The 19,322-nt window shown below is 57.6% G+C and overlaps 3 protein-coding genes across 15 annotated transcripts in view; 1 reads left to right on the top strand and 2 right to left on the bottom strand.

Moving 5' to 3' along the window:
- The window catches only part of RNF123 (ring finger protein 123), a 29,873-nt gene extending 26,227 nt beyond the window's left edge, over positions 1-3,646 (bottom strand). For 4 of the 7 annotated variants that reach the window (XM_042978962.1, XM_042978960.1, XM_042978965.1 and 1 more), the window contains exons 1-3: positions 3,227-3,307; positions 1,618-1,735; positions 1,259-1,343 (exon numbers count right to left, since the gene is read on the bottom strand). In XM_042978962.1, the coding sequence (XP_042834896.1) occupies positions 1,259-1,343; positions 1,618-1,699 (167 nt within the window). In that variant the 5' untranslated portion in view covers positions 1,700-1,735; positions 3,227-3,307. Of the gene's footprint in view, positions 1-1,258; positions 1,344-1,617; positions 1,736-3,087; positions 3,107-3,226; positions 3,308-3,627 lie in introns of those variants that run through there. The other 3 variants (XM_042978961.1, XM_042978963.1, XM_007088520.3) reach the window with 3 other exon arrangements.
- Positions 3,389-8,813, top strand: MST1 (macrophage stimulating 1). Of its 7 annotated transcripts, none has more exons than XM_042978972.1 (18): positions 3,389-4,219; positions 4,854-5,001; positions 5,074-5,186; positions 5,270-5,384; positions 5,467-5,603; positions 5,682-5,798; positions 5,942-6,060; positions 6,225-6,409; positions 6,589-6,719; positions 6,802-6,904; positions 7,031-7,167; positions 7,254-7,289; positions 7,376-7,496; positions 7,663-7,740; positions 7,873-8,019; positions 8,101-8,207; positions 8,309-8,448; positions 8,576-8,813. In XM_042978972.1, the coding sequence occupies exons 1-18, from the start codon at positions 4,126-4,128 to the stop codon at positions 8,735-8,737; spliced, it is 2,190 nt and encodes a 729-aa protein (XP_042834906.1). In that variant the 5' UTR covers positions 3,389-4,125; the 3' UTR covers positions 8,738-8,813. The 7 variants fall into 7 exon arrangements, with proteins under 7 accessions (XP_042834906.1, XP_042834901.1, XP_042834907.1 ...); XM_042978967.1 differs by having other exon boundaries at positions 5,682-5,802; positions 6,241-6,409; XM_042978973.1 differs by lacking the exon at positions 6,589-6,719 and having other exon boundaries at positions 6,241-6,409.
- A 75-nt stretch (positions 8,814-8,888) lies between these two features.
- Positions 8,889-18,205, bottom strand: APEH (acylaminoacyl-peptide hydrolase). The gene is made up of 22 exons (XM_042978966.1): positions 18,140-18,205; positions 17,932-18,064; positions 17,237-17,363; positions 16,737-16,830; positions 16,555-16,630; positions 16,302-16,465; positions 15,999-16,136; positions 15,810-15,901; positions 15,692-15,732; positions 15,486-15,607; positions 14,896-14,956; positions 13,597-13,694; positions 12,912-12,963; positions 11,999-12,087; positions 11,409-11,547; positions 10,853-10,936; positions 10,692-10,772; positions 10,260-10,348; positions 9,980-10,170; positions 9,769-9,871; positions 9,577-9,683; positions 8,889-9,487 (listed from the first exon to the last, which is right to left on the bottom strand). Exons 1-22 carry the CDS (start codon positions 18,149-18,151, stop codon positions 9,382-9,384), a joined length of 2,199 nt encoding a protein of 732 aa, XP_042834900.1. The 5' UTR covers positions 18,152-18,205; the 3' UTR covers positions 8,889-9,381.
- Between the last annotated feature and the right edge of the window lie 1,117 nt (positions 18,206-19,322).

The raw sequence follows: 19,322 nt of genomic DNA, 5'->3' as shown, positions 1-19,322 counted from the left end.
CCACCTGCTCTCCCTCCTGGCAGCCACAGAAGCAGTGGCAGCAGGACCATTTCTGATATCACATGAGGTAGGGATCAGATGGCCTTGGAAACAGGCCAGGAATGGGGCTGGAGTGGAGGTGGGCAGTAGCTCTCCATAAGTAGGAATCCTATGGCCACCACAGACATTTAAATGGAAGACGCAACAGCACTGCCCTTTGTGGCTGCCCAGAGAGCAGAGACTGTGGAAGGCAGGAGAGCCCAGCTGGTAGGAGGGCTGAGAGATAGGGACACCCATGCCTCACTGCAGGAAGGCAGAATCCACGTGACCCTCTGAAGAAGTAATGTAGCAAGAGTCTTAAAAGTGACTGCAGTTCAAATGCTCCAGCCCATGATTCCAACCCTGGGCATCCTCACAGCGGCACTGTTTACAAAAGCAAAAGCTCCTCTAAACCAGGGCAGTGCTAAAGGCTACAACAGACCCCTGGCCCTAAAAGATGCCCACCAAGATTAATTTGTAATACAGAAAATAAACACTCAGGAGATAATGTTTAATGACAAAGATAGAATCTAAACTTCTATACACTTTTCGAGGTGTGGGATCGATCCACTATCTCGATGGCAATAATGGTTTAACAGGTTATCTGGATAAAAACTTACTGAATTTTACCCTTCAAATACATGTAGTTCATTATATGTCAATTATTTCTCAATAAAACTTTAAAAAGAACTGAAGGTGACAGAAAACTTTAAAAAAAGTCTATACAGCATAATCCAAACTATACACATCACAAGGTAAGAAAAACAGAAAAATTATGCTCAAATGGTCAAGTTAGAACAAGACACACAGACGTTTTCTCTTCTTCTAAGTTTCTGCTCAAGTGCACTTGTAACTTTTTTAGGAACAATAATGTACTCAACTTTCAAGGAAAAGGGGCTTGGTAGGGTCTGCACTTTATAGGTTCAGGTGGCAGCTACAGAGGACTGGGGTGGGACAGATGTGCAGGCAGGTGCATGTGGGGACCAGATGCTGATTGTGGAGTAGGAGTGAGGTGCTCTCCTGAGGACTGAATGTGTACCACTTCCCTAACCTCCACAACACCCTCAGAAAGAAAGTACTAACACGGCCAGAGGAGATGAAGATGCAGAGTCCAGAAGGCAGACTCTCTGGCCAGAGGTCTCACAGCCAGGAGCGGTAGAGGGAGAACAGAACCCAAGCCAGCCTACCCAGAGGCTCTGGGCTGGTCCTTTGGAGTCAGGGGCTACCCACATGGCCATACCTGCTGGTGGCTGCGGTGGGCGCATGCTCAGGAGAGGAAAAGATGCGGTGCAGGTAGTCATTCAGTAGTTTCTCCTGCACAATACCTGTGCCACAGGGCAGAAGAAGAGAAGGGTCACACAGTCAGTGTAAGCTCCTAGACTGGGCTGGCTCTACAGGCTCCTGGTCCTAGGCTAGCCACAGGGGTCACAAGAGCAGTCATGTTGGGTGCACTGCTCCATCGCGGCCGATGGCTGGCTCACAGGTACAAGGGGTGCAGCAAGGCTTGGAGCTCACCAGACCTGGGACTTTACCGCTTTTGTCTTTTCCTTCTCCTTCCCTCAACACAAGGAGCCTCCTCCCAGACACGTCAGCCCTTACCTGTGACCCTGGATTTCTCAGCATCTGATGTCAGCCGATAGCTCTTGCGGGAGAAAGACATGCTGGACCCCTTAGATGCCATCCTTCATTTCTTCTGGGCAGCCAGCGGTCCTGGGGGCTGAGCCGGAGGCAGAGCCTATCTATTTGAGGCCAACCAAGGGCCCCCATACCCACCTCAGTTCTGGGGCAGCAAGAAAGCTTGGGAGCAGGTGAGGCCAGGTACATGCACACTCACACACAAACCAACCCGGGGCAAGAAACCAGGGGTTCCCAGCTTCCTACACAGGGCTCCACCATGTTCCAGTGCTCAGCACAGGGCCCAACGGACAGCAGTTGCCAGATATAGGTTTGTTAAACCAAACTAAATGTCTCAACCCCAGGAAAATCAGACCAAACTGTCCAAAGTGAGGTGGCCTAGAGACAGAGACCCTGTATCCTTCTCAGTTGTAAGCCACACTAGGTCTAGCTCATTCCCAGTAGAGAGAACCCTACACCACATTCCCCAAGTGTGGTCCATCATCCAAGGGCTTGGGGCCATCTCCACCTACAAGTCCTACTGATACCTAAGGCCAGGATCTTCCCTTCTCTTTTCCAAAGGCCTGCTAGTTGTCTTGCTCCCACTCACACACACAGCCTCTCATCCATCATCTCAGCTCCATCAGAGCACCACCCAGCTATCATTGGAGACCCTGCTGGTCTTCCCAGTGCTGTCCATCCCTTACATGTCATGGTGTTGCTGCAGCTGCAGATGCACTAAGTCGCTGGTAACTGCCTCACTGATCTACAGCTGTGCTGTCCCCAATACAGTAGCCATTAGCCATATGTGACTATTTAAATTTGAATTAAAACATACAAATTAAGAATTCAACTTCTCAGTTATATTAAGCACATTTCAAGGATTCAGCAGCCACATATGGTTAGTGGTTACTGTACGAGACACTAAAAACAGAACATTTCCATCATCACAGAAAGTTCTGTTAGACAGCGCTGGTCTACAGCCTGGCCTTCTAGCACTGCCTTAGACTGCACTCCCTCCTCCGCAGCCCAGTTCCTTATCTCACCTCAAACAGGCCCTCCGTTCCCACCACACACCCTTGCCCATTCAGTCTGCACCACGCCCGCCCCTCGAGAAGGTGACTGTCCCGCCTTGCCGCCTACCACGGGCCCTCCGCTGGCATCCATGACCGCTGCGCCTCTCATACCAGAGTAGGTGCAGGGCAGATTAGACCTGATCACTCATTTAATCAGCAAACCTTCCAGACATCCACTCCGGGTGTCAGGTGCTGAGGACCCAGGTGATAGGCGGACCTTGACTTTGCTCGGGGATTCCCTGCCACGTCGATCCTGTCCAGCCCCGCCGAGGAATCCGGGCTCCGGACCGAACCGACCCCATCTCGGAGCCCAAGGACGCGAAGAGCAGCGCATGTCTCCCCCAAGTCGCCCCCGCCCGGCCCCAAGCTCCGGAGGAACCTTCAGGTCAACTCCAGCCCGGAGTCTCGCATCACAGGCTGTAAGCCCTGAGCTGTGAGCACCCTCTCTGGGCCGGCCGCAGCTGCGAAGGAAGCCGCGGGGACCCGCCCGGCTCGGAAACCAGCCGCCCCTCACTCACCCCCAGCCTCGGCCGCGGCGCCCCGGCTCACAACATCCGCCCAGCCTCTTGTCTACGGCGCGCCTCCAGGGCCAAACCGCGCGCCTGCCGCGCAGGCGCACCAGTCAGCGCCGGGCGTCCTCGAGGGAGCCCCCTCGCGGCTTCCAGCCGGGTAGTTCAGGGCCTCTGCGTCGCCGGACAGCCCAACCGCCTCTGACCCCCGCCTGCGCAAGAGAAGCACCTAGCCTAGCCGGGTCGGAATGCTATGTACTAACTGGAGCCCCAGGCCGCCTATCGCAACTCCTACCCATACCCGGAGGCCCAGCCCAGAGGTTGCTAGGACATTTGAAAGGCTATCTGCCAAGGTCCCTGCTACCTGTCACCCCCACTTCCATTCAGGCCAGACAGGTCGCCTCGCTTACCTTTCCTGGGATGGCACCTATGGCAAGGCGAGGGGAGCCTCTCTGGGCCCTGCTGCCAGGGGCGTGGGCTGACCTGCCTACAGCTGGGGCAGATAAGACAGCAAAAGGGGAAGGCCGCTTTGAGGCTGGGTCAGGGAACATTTGCCACTTTACGAGGAAAAGCTGAGGCTCAGAAAAGATTAATATCACACCACCCAGGGGCTCCCCAGCCTCTGGCAGCAATTATGTCCACACTAACTTCCCCTTCAGAGCAATGTGAGCTTCAGGGTGTCTCCATCCCTACCCCAGGGCACATCAAGTGTCCCCACTGAAACTTTCCAGCACCTGCCCACTACATAGGCCAGAGTAAGGGGCCTGACATTTCACCCAGGGGGCCTGAGGCCTGGCTCCACCCCCATTCCTGCCACTGGGTCTCAGGTCAGGCTCTAGCAGGCCTGGGGTGGGGGTGTGGAGGCAGAGCCACCCAATCCCGTAGGGACAGGTTTCACAACTTCCCGGATGCGGCTGTGGTGGGTCACAGTGCAGCCTCCAGCCAGGAGAATGGGGTGGTTCCCACTGCTGCTGCTTCTGACACAGTGTTCAAGGGTCCCTGGTGAGTGCCCCGCTCCCTGATCCCCAATTGCCTTCAGGAAGGAGTCAGCCCTAGCTAGGCCCAGCCTGCCATTCAAGCCAGGAGCTCACTTTCCCACTAGGCATGGAGCAATGAGTGCTCTTGGCTTCTTGTGCGGAGCTGGGCAGCCCCTGCCTATTCAGGCCTGAGTTAGAACATCTGTTGTAGCACTGAGGCAGCATTGAAACTGCACAGATGCATGCACACGTGCAGGCAATTATCCCTCATGAGCCTCATCTAACCCTCTAACCTAACATATGCCCTAGAGCTGATGAGAGCTCAGACTTGGACTCAGAATGCCTGGATTGAGTCTTTGCAGGGTAATTTAACAGCCCCGAGCCTTAGCATTCTCATCTGGGAGATGAAATGAGCTCCGTAGGGCAGGCACCACCACCCACTGCTCTCATAAAGTGTAGGCTTTAGACCTGAGCCTAGTACTTTGCCCACTGTTGATAACTACCATGTCTGGGCCTGCTTCTCCCACCCTGTACAGGGGTGTGACCTTTGAACGTACCCACAGGGTCCATCCCAGAGGCCTTGTAGCTTTGATCCCCTGAATGAACCAAGCATGGATGTGCTGATATAAATGCATTGACATGCATGCCCATCCCCGCAGGGCAGCGCTCGCCCTTGAATGACTTCCAGGTGCTCCGGGGTACAGAGCTGCAACACCTGCTACATGCAGTGGGGCCTGGGCCTTGGCAAGAACATGTGGCAGATGCTGAGGAGTGTGCAGGGCGTTGCGGGCCCCTACTGGACTGCAGGTGAGTGGCCACAGGACTAGATAAGACTGGGTGGCAGAGGAACCTGGGTGACTCTGTGCCTTGTCCTCCCAGGGCCTTCCACTACAATGTGAGCAGCCACGGCTGCCAATTGCTGCCATGGACCCAATACTCACCCTATACACAGCTGCAACGTTCAGGGCGCTGTGATCTCTTCCAAAAGAAAGGTAAGTGGCTGTGGAGAAGGGTGGGCCATGGATAGGGCTGCTGAGGCCTCAGGACTTACTGACAATGGGCCTCTTGCTCCCAGACTATGTGCGGACCTGCGTCATGGACAATGGGGTCAAGTACCGTGGTACGGTGGCCATCACCACTGGCGGCCTACCCTGCCAGCGCTGGAACCATAGGTTCCCCAATGACCACAAGTAAGACACCTCCCCTCTGTCCTTGCCCGGCTGGCTCCTGCCCCCACCCCAACACGCACTGAATTGCTGCTCTCTGCACCAGGTACACGCCCACACTCCGGAACGGCTTGGAGGAGAACTTCTGCCGAAACCCCGACGGGGACCCAGGAGGTCCCTGGTGCTACACGACAGACCCTGCAGTGCGCTTCCAGACCTGCGGCATCAAGTCCTGCCGGGAAGGTAAGCCGCTCTGGGTCCAAACTGGAGTGAGGAACATGCCCACGCCCGTCCACGAACCCACCGGCACTGTCTCTCCAGCCGCTTGCGTTTGGTGCAATGGCGAGGAGTATCGCGGCGCAGTGGACCGCACCGAGTCGGGACGCGAGTGTCAGCGCTGGGACCTGCAGCGTCCACACGCGCACCCCTTTGAGCCTGGCAAGTACGTGTGCGCGGGCTCGGCACCTAGGGGGCCAGGCTAGGGGAGGGGCCAGGACTCCAGGGGCTGGGCCAGGTAAATAGCAGGGGACAGGCAGTGCCCGAGTCCCGGGGTTTTGTTCACGCCCTGCTACCGCCCTCAGGTTCCTTGACAAAGATCTGGACGACAACTATTGCCGGAATCCGGACGGCTCCGAGCGGCCCTGGTGCTATACCACCGACCCGAAGGTGGAGCGAGAGTTCTGCGACCTCCCTCGCTGCGGTAGGGCACGGGGGCGGGGCCTGGGAGGGCACCCAGGAAACGTGGGGGCGTGGCCTGACTGGGGAAAGAGGAGCGACTGGGCGTGACCCGGAGGTGGACCCACTGGAGTTGGCCTCGGCCTCAGTCCCAGCCCGGGTCTCAGCTCCCGCTCAGGCTCCGACCAGCCTTGGTCCATCCAAGGGTCGGAGGCACAGCCGCGCCACGAGGCCACGACGCTCAGTTGCTTCCGCGGGAAGGGCGAGGGCTACAGGGGCACGGCCAACACCACCGCCGCGGGCGTACCCTGCCAGCGGTGGGACGCGCAGAACCCCCATCAGCATCGTTTTGCTCCGGAGAAATACGCATGCAAGTGAGGTGGCGGGCCGCCGCTGGGGGCGTGCTCCTGCGGCGGGGACGTTAGGAGAGGGGTCCTGGGCGGCGCTTGAAGAAAGACGGGGGCCGGGGGGGGGGGGGGGGCGGGGTTCCAGTCAAAGGCTGGCTGGCCCGCGGGATGGGCCCCACCAAGAGCTGAGGGAAGCGCCCGCCCAGGGACCTTCGGGAGAACTTCTGCCGGAACCCCGACGGCTCGGAAGCGCCTTGGTGCTTTACGTCACGGCCTGGCATGCGCGTGGCCTTCTGTTACCAGATCCGGCGCTGCGCCGACGACGTGCGGCCTGAGGGTAAGGCCCAAGCTGAAACTGGAGGCCTGGAGCGGGAGGGCTGGGGCGAGAACTCGCCAGTAGCCATCCCCGCCCGTCACAGACTGCTACCACGGCGTGGGGGAGCGGTACCGCGGCTTGGTCAACAGGACCCGCAAAGGTGTCCCGTGCCAGCACTGGTCCACAGAGAGGCCACACATGCCGCAGTGAGTCGGCCCGCGCGCCCGGCCCCTCCCCTGCCGAACCCTAAAGCGGCACGCCGTAGCCTCTCCAACTGGAGCCCGGCAGGGTCAGGATTACCCTGCTAGGATTTTACTCCCTTGCCCACTCAGGTTCACACCCACCTCTGCCCCCCACGCGCATCTGGAGGAGAACTTTTGCCGGAACCCGGACAGGGATAGCCATGGGCCCTGGTGCTACACTACGGACCCGGGTACTCCGTTCGACTACTGTGCACTGCGACGCTGCCGTAAGTGACCCTCCCTCGGGGCCCCGCCCCCAGTCTCCACCAATGAAGGCTGGCTCCCTCAACGCAGGTGAACTTGGTTCTTTCAGATGACGACCAACCACCGTCCATCCTGGAGCCCCCAGGTATGCACTTGGACCAGGTGTGGGTTGGGGTCTCTTTGGGGCCTCCATCTAGTTGGGAGTTTCCCGCGGCCCATCCTGTCCCCCAGACCAGGTGGTGTTTGAGAAGTGTGGCAAGAGGGTGACCCGCCTGGACCAGCAGCGCTCCAAGCTGCGTGTGGTGGGGGGCCAGCCTGGGAACTCGCCCTGGACAGTCAGCTTGCGCAATCGGTGAGGCACACTGCCTCTCCTCAAGAGAGGAGCTGAGGATATATCCTCCGTGCTAATGCCAGGGGAGTGGGAACCTGTCCCTGGCCTCAGAGGTCCTGGCCAAGAGATGGCAGGTCCAGCCTGTGTCCCAGAACTCACTGTTTTCTCCTAATCTCTACTCCTCCAGGCAGGGCCAGCATTTCTGCGGGGGTTCCCTAGTGAAGGAGCAGTGGGTACTGACGGCCCGGCAGTGCTTCTCCTCCTGGTGAGCCTCCCTTGGATTTGGGGACCCAGTCCCACCCCCCTGCCTTCTTCTTCTCCTTAGCCACCTTTCCCAGGTGAGCCTTGGGGCAGCAGGCTGCGTGTCATGACTGATCTAGCAGAGCTTCTCCCCCAGCCATATGCCTCTCATGGGCTATGAGGTGTGGTTGGGCACCTTGTTCCAGAACCCACAGCCAGGAGAGCCAGGCCTGCAGCAGGTCCCAGTGGCCAAGATGGTGTGTGGGCCCTCCGGCTCCCAGCTTGTTCTGCTCAAGCTGGAGAGGTGTGTGACAAGTCAAGAAGGTGTGAGGTGGGGCTGACCCTTGGGGGCTCACATCCTGAGTGCCCTCATTTCCCATTAAAGACCTGTGACCCTGAACCAGCGAGTGGCACTCATCTGCCTGCCCCCCGAGAGGTATGTGGTGCCACCAGGTACCAAGTGTGAGATCGCAGGCTGGGGTGAGACCAAAGGTAAGAAAAAGCACAGCACAGCGGCATGGACTACCCCAGGCAGGAGGCCTAGCCTCAAATTCTATCCAGAGGCCCTCTCCTTCCCATTCCTCTTACTGTAGGTACAGGGAATAACAAAGTCCTGAATGTGGCCTCGCTGAATGTCATCTCCAACCAGGAATGTAACATCAAGCACCGAGGACGCATACGGGAGAGTGAGATGTGCACTGAGGGACTCTTGGCCCCTGTGGGAGCCTGTGAGGTCTGTACCAGGGTCCCATTCCCAGCTCAGGGAGGGTCTGGGAAGCTGAAAATGGACTACTTTATCCACAAGGGGGCTAGTCTCTGCCTTGGCCTAGGGCTCTCTTACCAGTTCTTCCATCTACCAGGGTGACTACGGAGGCCCACTTGCCTGCTTTACCCATGACTGCTGGGTCCTGGAGGGAATTATAATCCCCAACCGAGTGTGCGCCCGGCCCCGCTGGCCAGCCATCTTCATGCGTGTCTCTGTGTTTACGGACTGGATTCACAAGGTCATGCGGCTGGGCTAGGCCCAGCCTTCAATCCCGTTTACTTTGGAGAGAGAACAAAGGTTGTTGTCAGACATAAAGCTGCCTCTCCTCTTTACATCTGTGCAGGATGCTTCTTAGCCTCTGCTAGGAAATCAGTTGCTGTATGCACGTGGTTCAAGCCCAGCATAGCTGGGTTAGGAGACCTGGTTTTTAGGACTACCTTAGCCTGTGGCCACTGTGGAAAAGCAGGGCCTCACTAGTTCCCTAGACAAATTGGTGGTAAGAGAAGGGTGGTGTAGGGCAGTTTTCTAACAGAAGGAGCTGCTGCAGAGACAGCTAGCCTGGGAGTATCCCAGTTGGCCCTGACAGGCAGCAGCTGAGCCTCTCACTATCCCCTCCCTCTCACATTGGAGGTAGGTGAGGTCCTTAAGGTTACCACACCCAGAGCCTATGGTCTCTGAACCCCCAGGGTGAGGCTGGAGTTAGGGATGGCTTGGTACAAAGTACCAGCAGGAACCAGATTCTGTGTCCTCATTTATTATGACTGTATAGCCTACATTCCTCAGCTCACCCATCCATGGAGTCCAGAGCCCAGGAATCCTCTCGCCGATCTGCCAGACCCTGGGGCTCTCCAAGAGGAAAGTGTGGTTTATGCCAACCAGCTCATGCAGGGAGGCATGGCTTCAGCTGCCCAAGTGCGTGTGCAGCCAAAGCACAGCATTCATGAAGCTGTCTGACTCCACCTCCACTTCTGAAAGTGCATGGGTGCTTTTGGGATAGAGCAGGAGCCTGTAGTGGTCGGGCAGCAATGTCTGAGATTGGACGGCTCTCTCTGCTCACCTGCCCACCAGCTGCCAGGGCTGTCCTGATGCACTCACCGAACAGGCACGTTCCGGGCCTTGAGGGCACGGTAATACTCCATGCCTTGCTTGAAGGGCACACGCCGGTCCTCCTGGCCTAGCATCAGTAGTAGCGGTGTCTTCACCTGGGGATGTGGGGAGTGGTAGTGAGCAGGGCCCCAAGGCTCTGGACAGATTGGCAGCACACTGGGCAGAGGGAGGGATGTATACCTGAGGGGTATACTTGATGGGTGACTTGTCCAGCATCTCAGCCCACACGCTGACGTCTGGCAGGCAGTCACTGCGGTAGGGGAAGCCAGCCTCCACCACGCACCTGTAAGAGACTGCGCTGATGCAGCCCCAGGAGCCCTGAAGCATGTAGGGGCTCCATGGGGGTATGAGGTGAGACAGAGAAGGGCAGGGACCTGTGGAGCACACTCACCAGTCAGGGATGTCAGTGGAGCCCATCATGGAGGCAATGTTGATCACAGGGTTCCTCACTACACAGGCACTGTAGGTCTCAGGATACTGACCAATCAAGTGGCAGGAGAGGAAGCCACCGTGGGAACCACCCATAAGAGCTACTCGGTCAGCATCAAAGTGTTCCTCCTGGAGCACCTGCTCTACTGCAAACTACAGGGTGGGGCAGAGTGTGCTGCAGCCAGCTGCCCACCCAGCTGAATGGAGCACACCCTAACGGTTTACCCCCCAGCCCCTGCTACCTGGACATCCTTCACATCCTGGTGGCCCACGTTGCCGGGAAGGGAGAGGATGCTGTCCTGGCCAAAACCCGTAGAGCCACGATAATTCACTGGAAGCCAGAGAGGAACCAGACAGGGTGATTAAGGGACATTCCCAGCCCTCTGGACACTCTTTTCACCCATCTGTGAAGTAGGCTTTGAGGCCAGCTGTACCACAGACTGTCAAGGCGAAGGGGCCAAGAGATTTGAGGCTGTTGCCCAGTGACCACAGCACTTTCCATGGAAGTCCCTATGGAGCCTGAGGCTGGTCCATGCCAGTTCCTGGTGATGGTTGCCAGGTCCAGGCTGCAGAGAAGCCTGGAGACTAGGGTGGTACCTATGATGCTTGTACAAACCAGACCACTCCATCACCCTCCACAGCCTTACCACTGCCACAGCGCCCTGCTCACTCACCTAAGAGTACTGCAAAACCCATTTTGCAAAGCATGGCTGGGAACAGCATCCAGGCAGTGACAAAGGATGAATGGGGTCCCCCTGCAGACATGGAGCAGAGGGTGAAAGAGCCAGCTAGGACGAGTGATGGGAGGGCAGGGGCTCCTAGACCAGGTGCCTACCATGGGGCATGACGACCATGGGCACTTGGGTCTTATCTGGAGGGTTGCTGGGCTGTAGAAGGATTGCTTCAAAGTCAAGGCCGGCTGCAGGGAAAAGACAGCAGTCAGCAGAGCCAGTCCTGCTGCCCAGGGGCTTCCTGAGCTGTAGTTGCAGGTCTGGGGCTGACCTCTGGAAGAGTGATCTGGCCAAGGTAGCCTGCACTGAGACACTTGGACGCCAGGAGTCACACTCCTGCCCTAGTCAAGGACCCCAATCAGTTGGAACAGCATTTTGGATGAGGGGTGGCCAGAGACCTCAAATAAGGCCTGTCTTCTTTGAGCCTTGGTTTCCCTACTGCAGAGGATTTGGCCTGGTGATGCCCAGCCCTGATACCCAGAGTAGGTGTCCAGATACCCAGAGGCTATTCCCCATAACCATGCCTAAGAGGAACAGAAAACCTCTTAGAGGTAATCCCAAGAAACCCCACAATGTGAGACCAGAGGCAAGAACGGTGACCACAGAAGCCGTGTGCTGGGGAACTTGGAGAAGGTGTCCCTCTGCCATGGCCCAGCTCACCATACTGCACATTCTCTTGCTCTGGCGGTGGCTGCAGTACCCGGATGGCCCAGGAGATGTCCGGAATAGGCTCAGCCTCCTCCAGGGACACCCACAATACTGCCTGCTCCTTCCCTGCAGGAGGCAGGAACCCAACTTTCTGCCAAGGGGAAAGAGTGTGTCATAGGTGGTCTGGCTGCCTCCCTGCCCTTCTACCTCTGCCCAGGGTGGGAGGTGGGCAGCTCTCACTATGCTTGGGCCTTCTACCCACCTCCAGAGGGTACATCCTCCAGAGAGACTCCTGTTGTGAGCTGGTATATACAGAGGCACAAACACGCACACACCTCCCTTCTGAGCCTTTAGGTTCTACTGTCTCCTTGTGCTCTGCTACGTCAGAGTATTGGCCACTTTCCCAGGCACCCTGTTCTTTATAGAGCAGACCTACACCTGGTAGTTCCAATGGGTGCCAGACCTTGTGGACCATCCTGGGCCTGCGTCTTGGTCTCTCAAATGCTAACCAGCCATGGTCAGACTCAGGCCAGTTCTCTGACCTAGGGAGCTCTGCCTACTCAGAACCCTCACCTCCTGGTCTGGGGCCCACCAACACTCACCAGGCTTGGGGGCAGGCTGGGCGTGGAGAACTGTGCCACCATGAGGTCCCGGTCAATTGCCAGCAGCTTCCAGCTTCCACCAGACCCCCCTGGAGAAGGCAGATGCTACCACCTTTCCCACCCACTCCCTGCATAACCAGGGTCCCAGGCTGGTGGCTGTATACCAAGGTGTCCCTTTTACCTTGAGAAGCAAAGGGACACCCACAAAAGGACACCCTACTGCACATAGCCATGGGCGAGCCTCCTGCTTAGTCCCTTGTTCATCCAGCAGATGCTAACTAAGCCCAGGGACTGCCAGATCTGGGGACACAACAGACTTCCATGGCACGTCCACCCACCACTTAATGACTACAGTCTTCAAGGCTGGCAGCTAGGCCTGGGGGGTTGGAGTGCTGCTGATTCTGGGCAGTGGGGTCCAAGGAGATTCTTAAGCAGGGAATGTATCATGAGATACAGTTTAGGAACAATACTCTGAAAGCTTTGTGGAGGAATGACTATCGTCAGGGCAGGCATAGAACTCAAAAGACATTTTAGTGGCAGCGTCACAGGCCCACATAAGAGGAAGATGAGGGAGCCAGCACAGGGTTCCTCATGGGCCTTGGGATGGCAGAGCCGCCTCTGAGGTTTTGGAGGCCAGGGAAGGATGACTCTGGCAGATCTTGGCAAGAGAAAACTTTGTAGGTTTGAGGAGCAGGGGTGTGCGGAAGCAGGGCCGGGATGTGCAGAGCAGAGTGGAGAAGGGAGACAGTCTGTTGGCTGGGAAGGTTCTGCATGGTCAGGGTCCTTGAGAGATGCAGTAAAGGCTGCAGAACAGCCAGCGGTGCAGAGTGGCCCAGAGTGCCACTACTGCCCCATGTGCTGGAGTCCCAGTCCCACCCCTGGCCTGGCTGGCTTGCTCACCAGCCCTGCTCACCAGCTGTCAGGGAGGTCACAGTGCCCATCTGGGTGTCCACAACAAACAGGTCCTGAAGCAAAGGGGAGCCCACATGTGGCACCACATCCAAGAGCCCTATGAGTCCCTCTCCCACCTCCTCTCTTAGGGACCTGTGGGCCAGGGCAGGGCTGTAAGCAATTATGGCAACAGCTCCTCAGTGCAGTAAGTAGTGGCTTGAAGGCCTGGACTCAAATCCCAGCCCCATCACAACTTGCTGCCTGACTCTGGGCAAGGCAAGGAATGCCTCCGAGCCCCTGAAGTAGCACGAGGAACAAATGATATCACACTCAAAAGTCTGGCACACTGTAGGTGTCCCCACCCAATTCCTGGGAGAAAGCCTCTGTCCCATCTCTGTCAGTTCCCTGTATAGTGTTTGGGGACCCACCCTAGTGGCAGCCCCCTTGTTCTCCAGCTGGAAATGCCTGGGAGAAGGGGAATCACACATTTGCCTCAGGAGGAAAGGCCAAGGGTTCTGTCGTGGGGCACCAGGGCAGACAGCAGCCTCCTCAAGAAAAAGTAAGTCCAGGACAGGGGCAGGCAGGGAAGGGACTCGCAAGACCTTATGGCTAGGAATTCCAGCTAGCAGTGTGCATATGCTATGCCCCAGGCCCAGGGCTCCTGGAGGTTGGTCAGAGAGTCTGCCTCTCAACACAGGGCCCCTTACCTGCCGGCTACGCTGAGCTGAGTCAAAAACCACTCTCAGGCTGTCAGCTGACCAGCATCCCAAAGGCAGAAGGCTGCAGTAGATCCCAGAGAAGTCCTCTGCAAAGATGGGAGGGCTGAGGGCTATATCTGGCAGTGGAGGTATGGGAGGTCAAGACTATGAGGCAGGCTGGGCTGCTGAGGAATTCACAAGAGGCCCCTGCAGCTGTGACAGAATGGCAGTCTTACACATGGGGATACCCTAGGTGATGAGGGGGTGCCTGAGAGGGGGCTGGGGGTGGACACCTCTGAGGACCCAGGAGAGGCAGAGTTCAAGAGCTTCTGAGAGAAACCATAGCTGCTTGGAAGAAAAGCACTGGCTCTCCTATGAACTGCTCTTATTGGGTCTCTGATAGGGACCAAGTGCTGCAACCAAGATGACACCTTTCTGTCCATTATGGTGTTTAGCAGAGTGCCTGGCAAAGAGGGCTGAATAAATTCCATACTTCAATATCACTCATTTAACCCTCACTACAATGCTATAAAGAGGCACAGATCCATCCCCACACAGATAATAAATGAAGCTCAAAGAGGTGAGGACACCACCCAAGGACCCATAGCTAATAAGGAACAGAGCTGGGATTCAGACCAGATCCCCACCACTGTATCCCTGCAACCCCAAAAGAAGATAAAGACAACATATCTTGTTCACTGGACCCCTGGAACTGAGCAGGTGTCCTGAACAAAGAGACTATAACCCCTCAGGTCCTTGGGATGGTTCAGGATCCCAAACAAAGCAGTGAACACTTGAGACTGTGACCAGACCCTGTTGGCCAAGAGCTACCCACCCAGAGACCCCACTGACTCAAAGGCTTGGATGGGACAAACCTAGGGTGGGGACTGGGAGTGGAACAATGCAGTACCCTTGAGCTTGGAGCATTTCAAGTAGGACATTCCAACCTAGTGCACTTTCTGAGACCCCACTGGAACAGAGGATTTAACCAGCCACTGGAAACATAAGGTCTACCGAGGAGATGCAGCACGGGGATGAAACCATCTAAATCCCCTGCCAGCCTGGGCCACTCTGATCTCAGCTTTGGTCCAGCTGACTTCCTTCTATCAGAACCGCTCCCTATGGTGATGGCCCCACTCCCTGTGCAGGCTGGTCATGGGGCTGGCCCAACAGGGAGGGATACTTCAGATACTTCAGACGGAACCCAGGAAAGAAGAGCTGAGGCAGCTGGCCCTGCATGCAAATGACAGATGGAGGGAAAACAGAACTGCAGGCTTCACTGCATCCACCCAAAGACACACCCCTTACCTCCCAGCTGCCGAGGCACGACGTCCACCACCACTGAAGTCACCTTGGTATACCAGTCGTACTGCAAGAGAACACCCTGGTCAGGCCCACCAAGGGACTGGCAGCATCCTGAGGGCACAGAGCTCTGTACCCATCCTCTTCTCTGATAACCCTGGGTAGCCTCAGGGGAGGGGAGGACCTGAGACAAGCCCAATGTATCTCCTTTCTGGTGACCTGGACAGACATCCGGAGGGGCCTCTGACTTTCACAGGGAGCCCAGAGCTCTTCTTGGGGAAGGACTAAGACTCTAACTGCACACTTTATCCTAGCCCCTTGCAGAGCCTGGCCGATGAGAAGAAAAAGGAGGAGCATTCTCGTAGACAGAGGGTGCTCCAAGGTGGTGAGTCCTGACAGCAAAGCCCCCCCCCCCCATGCCAGCACGCTTAGCCTCCAGGGACTGGCCCTGGGAAGACAGGCAAAACTCACACCATCACAGCACCCAGGACAGAAGGGTGCCCATGAGGGGCCCATGAGGAGATGAAGCTGACCCTTCTGCTCTCATCCACCATCCCTTCCTCTTGCTGACCACTCCCCGCCCACCTCCAGCTCACCAGACATAGCTGACTACATTGATGATGGGGGACCAGAGATGGGTACTGCAGGTAGATGACGCGACACTGGTCTGGGCTCAGCCGGGGAGAGGACACAGCCAAAGAGTCATCTGAGAGAAGCTCTAGACCAGATGAAAATGTGAGCATCATGCAGGCTGGCAAGGCCAGCGTGTGTCAACAAAGCACAGGTGGGCACCAGCACTTACCACACTGACCCCCGGTGAGGTCCACGTAGTAAAGGGCTGACCTGGAACCACCAGAGAGACACTCAGCTTCAGAACCAGCCTGAGCTGTGAGGCCCCCTGTCCTGCTCTGCTTCCTCACCTGCGATTGGTGCAGAAGCGGATGCCCAGCCTGAAGGGCTCATGCCACCAACCTACAAACACCACACCTGTGTCTCCAGGGGCCCAGAATGCCTGTAAACAAAACCCCAGGGCAAGTGTGAACAAGGGGCAGTGGCTCAAGCAGGGCCCCCCAGACTCCAGGAGTGGGGTAGGCCAAGTCAGTGCTAACCTGTCCAGGGGACACACTCTCAGGGACCCCCTCAAGCACAGAGATGTTGCCGCTCTCAACATCCAGCACGCAGAGCACAGGAGTGCTTTTGGAAACCATGTTTTCTCCCCAGTCTTCGTAAAACACAAACTGATCCCCCTAAGAACACAAGACAGTCAATGCCCAGCCTGTCTTGCCTGCCCCCTAGAAGCCAGCGCCCCCCCACCCCCCACCAGTTCTGGCAGGCACAATGTGGGCAGGGAGCACGCTGAGCCCTAGGCTGCCCAGAAGGGCCTTCTTGGACTGGCCATTGAACACGAGCACCTTGATGGCCTGGTCTGGCTTCTTCGGCCTGGCCATTTCATCATCGCTGCCACTGATGTCCAAGGCTTTTGTCTGAAAGAAGGACTCAGCCTTGGGGCGCTTCTTCTCTGCCACGTACAACAAGTGTGTCTCCGAGTGCGACCAGGACAGGCAGCCAAAGCAGTCTGGGTGCAAGGAAGGCTGATCAGGGGGAGCCCTGGGCTATGGCTGCCCCTCCTGTCCACCCTGTCTGCTCACCAGCCAGCTGTCTCACCGTCCTCATACACAAGCCCATGTTTCTCCAGCAGCGACAGGTTGAAGCTCTTGAGCTTCCGGTTCTTCTCCCAGACCTGAGGACATCTGGGCATCAGGTTACCTGTCCCCCTCCCCACAACAGAACCTCATCTGTGGGACTGAGCCCCCAGTTGCCCACGACCTGGTCTCATGCAGACTCACCTCCAGGAACTGCTTCTCCTCCCCAGGGCTCGTGCCTCCAGCCTTGCGCAGCACAGCTTTCATGGCGCCTGAAGGAGAGTCTCTGCTCAGCAGCCTGAAGAGAACACAGGTAGCAGTTCGGGATTATACAGTGATAGCCCCATCCTGCCCCCTTATTGATCACAACCTCTTAGACAAGATTCTTGACACTTTGGTTCCACATCAGCCCCTGCAGCCCTTCTAGCTCCACCACGGCAGCTGGCCTTGCCTCTCCTGCCTGGTGCAGAGGCTGTACTCTCCCCAGCCTCCCTGAAGCTCCATGGGCTCTAGTCCGGGCCCAAATGTGGACAAAGCCTCCAGTGCTTATCAGGCCATGTTACTGAGCTTACAAGGGGCAAGAACCTGGCTCCTGGCCTCCCTTCAGGGCCCTACCTGCACCAAGACACATGGTACACAAGGCTTTCATAAAAGGTTTGCAGATGGCTATGGTTTTGCCCACAAGCTTCTTCCCTCAAACTTACTCCCCGCGGGTCTCCACACTGTTGCCTGCAGGCCCTGAGAACACCACTGAATCCCCGTCGTGGAACACCAGGTACTGGCGGCAAAATCGGATGTTCTCCATGCGTTCCAAGTCCCTCTGTGTCCACTCTGTGAGGACAGGCATGAGACTGCTAACAAGACTGACCAGTCCCAGTACAGGCTCCTCTCAACACTGCCCCCACCCTAGGAAAGCCCAGCCCACCTCCCCAGTCTGTCTCCAGATATCCTGGATGCAGGATGGACAACACTTGGCCACAACTCAGGTGTAGGCCTGAGCCGATGGCATGTCAAGAGAGAAATCACTACTGCTCCCAGTAGCCACCACCTCCACTCTAGAACTTGACAGGAGCCTGGCACGTGTAGGGGATAGGTTGAGGGGGTGAGCCTATAAGGCCCACACCATGTATCCCGGTCTGAATTCTACTCCCACACGCTCAACTCATGCAATCAAGGGCACCATGCCAGAACACACCGAGCAGCGTCCCCCATACACCTGTATGTAGGGTCCTCTGAGGGGTGCACCCTCCCACCCCTAAGTCCACGTTCTCCAAGCCCCGTCTTCTCCCACACACTCGTGTGCACTGTCAAGCATAAAGCCCTCCACATCTCCCTTCTCTCCACGCGAGCGCACGGCCCCGGAATGGGCCTGCCACTCGATTCCCCTCCATACACACACCGGTGTGCACCGTCCGATAGCGGCCCCCGTACTGCGTGGTGACATCCGGGCCCAGGCAGGCGGCGCTCAGCGCGGGTTGGCGGCTAAGACCCCGGTACAGCGCCGCCGCCTCCTCGGGCTCGTTCAGCAGCACCTGCGCAGGGGACACACCAGGGTCAGGCCCGGCTCGGGCTGCAGGGGCCACGGGCACCGCGGGCCGAGCCCTCACCTGGCGCTCCATGATACCGCTCGGCCGCCGGGGCGGGACGGGGCGGCGAGTGCTGGCGCCCGGAAGTGAGGCTCCGGGGGGCGGAGCCAGGAACGGCCCCGCCTGTTGAGCCACTGAGCATAGTGGGAGGGGCGGGGGTTCTGACGAATGGGCGAGGACCCTAAGCAGAGGGGCGGAACCTCAAGGGTGAGGATGCGAGTTCTGTGAGTGAGTCGTCTGAGCTTTGGACCCGGGAGTCCGGGAGCATGGGGGCAGGCATCTGGAGGAAAGGAACAGGCATTTCCGGGAGGGCGAACTGGTCTGAGGCCAAATCCCAGACCTGGTACTAGGAGAGGAGGAAATGAAGTCTCTGAGTAGAGGGGCTGGCTCTAGGAAACGGAATACAGGATCGGTCTGTAGGCAGTGCGGGGCCTGTGAGCAGTTACGTGGCTCGAGCGAGGAGGTGAGGTCTGAGTCGGGAATAGCCAGTGAGGTGAAAGAAGCTAGGTCGGACGGGGGTGGGCCCTAAGAAGGACAGGGCCTTGGGGGGGTGGGGGGACGCGGATCAACAGATCTTTGAAGATAAGGGCGGGGCGGGACGGGGCAGAGCCAAATAAGGGTCGGATTCACGAAAAGGCGAAGAGGGCGTGTCCAGGAGAGGCGAGGTAGAGGCTGAAGCTGGCCCCAGCAGGCATCTTCCGCGGCCCTGGGGCTGACTGTTCCTCCTGGTCCATTACTTAGCAAACATTCACCAGCAGGTACCAGTCCCTGTTCTGGAGGGGCTCCCAGGTAGATGCGGAGAGAAGGACCGAGGTGCACTCCTCTGGCGGAGCGCGCAGAGCCCTGGGGTGCGGGTTAAAGAAGGGCGGATGCTGAGCTCTCCCGGTGTCGCCTGGGCTTATCGGCCACCAGGCCTACTCTAAGAGCTATCTGTCCTTGCAGCCCTCAACCGCCCTGCTCAGTGGCACCTTACTGGGGATCATGAGAGGGTGGATCTTACCTCCCCAGGCCTCATCCAAAACTTTTGGGTGCAGAGGGCCTGATGGGGGTCGGGCCGCACCCAGAACCAGAAAACTTCCCGTGGACAGGAGAACCTGGGTAGGTAGGCTCCCTCAGCGCAGTGGCACGGGACTGGGTGGGTTATGATGGCAGAGGAGGGCGGGAGAGACTGGGCAGCAGTCAGGCTAGTAGCGATGTCCCCTAC

This window comes from Panthera tigris, chromosome A2, assembly GCF_018350195.1.
Source record: "Panthera tigris isolate Pti1 chromosome A2, P.tigris_Pti1_mat1.1, whole genome shotgun sequence".
In the NCBI taxonomy this organism is placed as follows: domain Eukaryota; kingdom Metazoa; phylum Chordata; class Mammalia; order Carnivora; family Felidae; genus Panthera; species Panthera tigris.
This window is presented reverse-complemented; position numbering and strand designations above follow the sequence as displayed.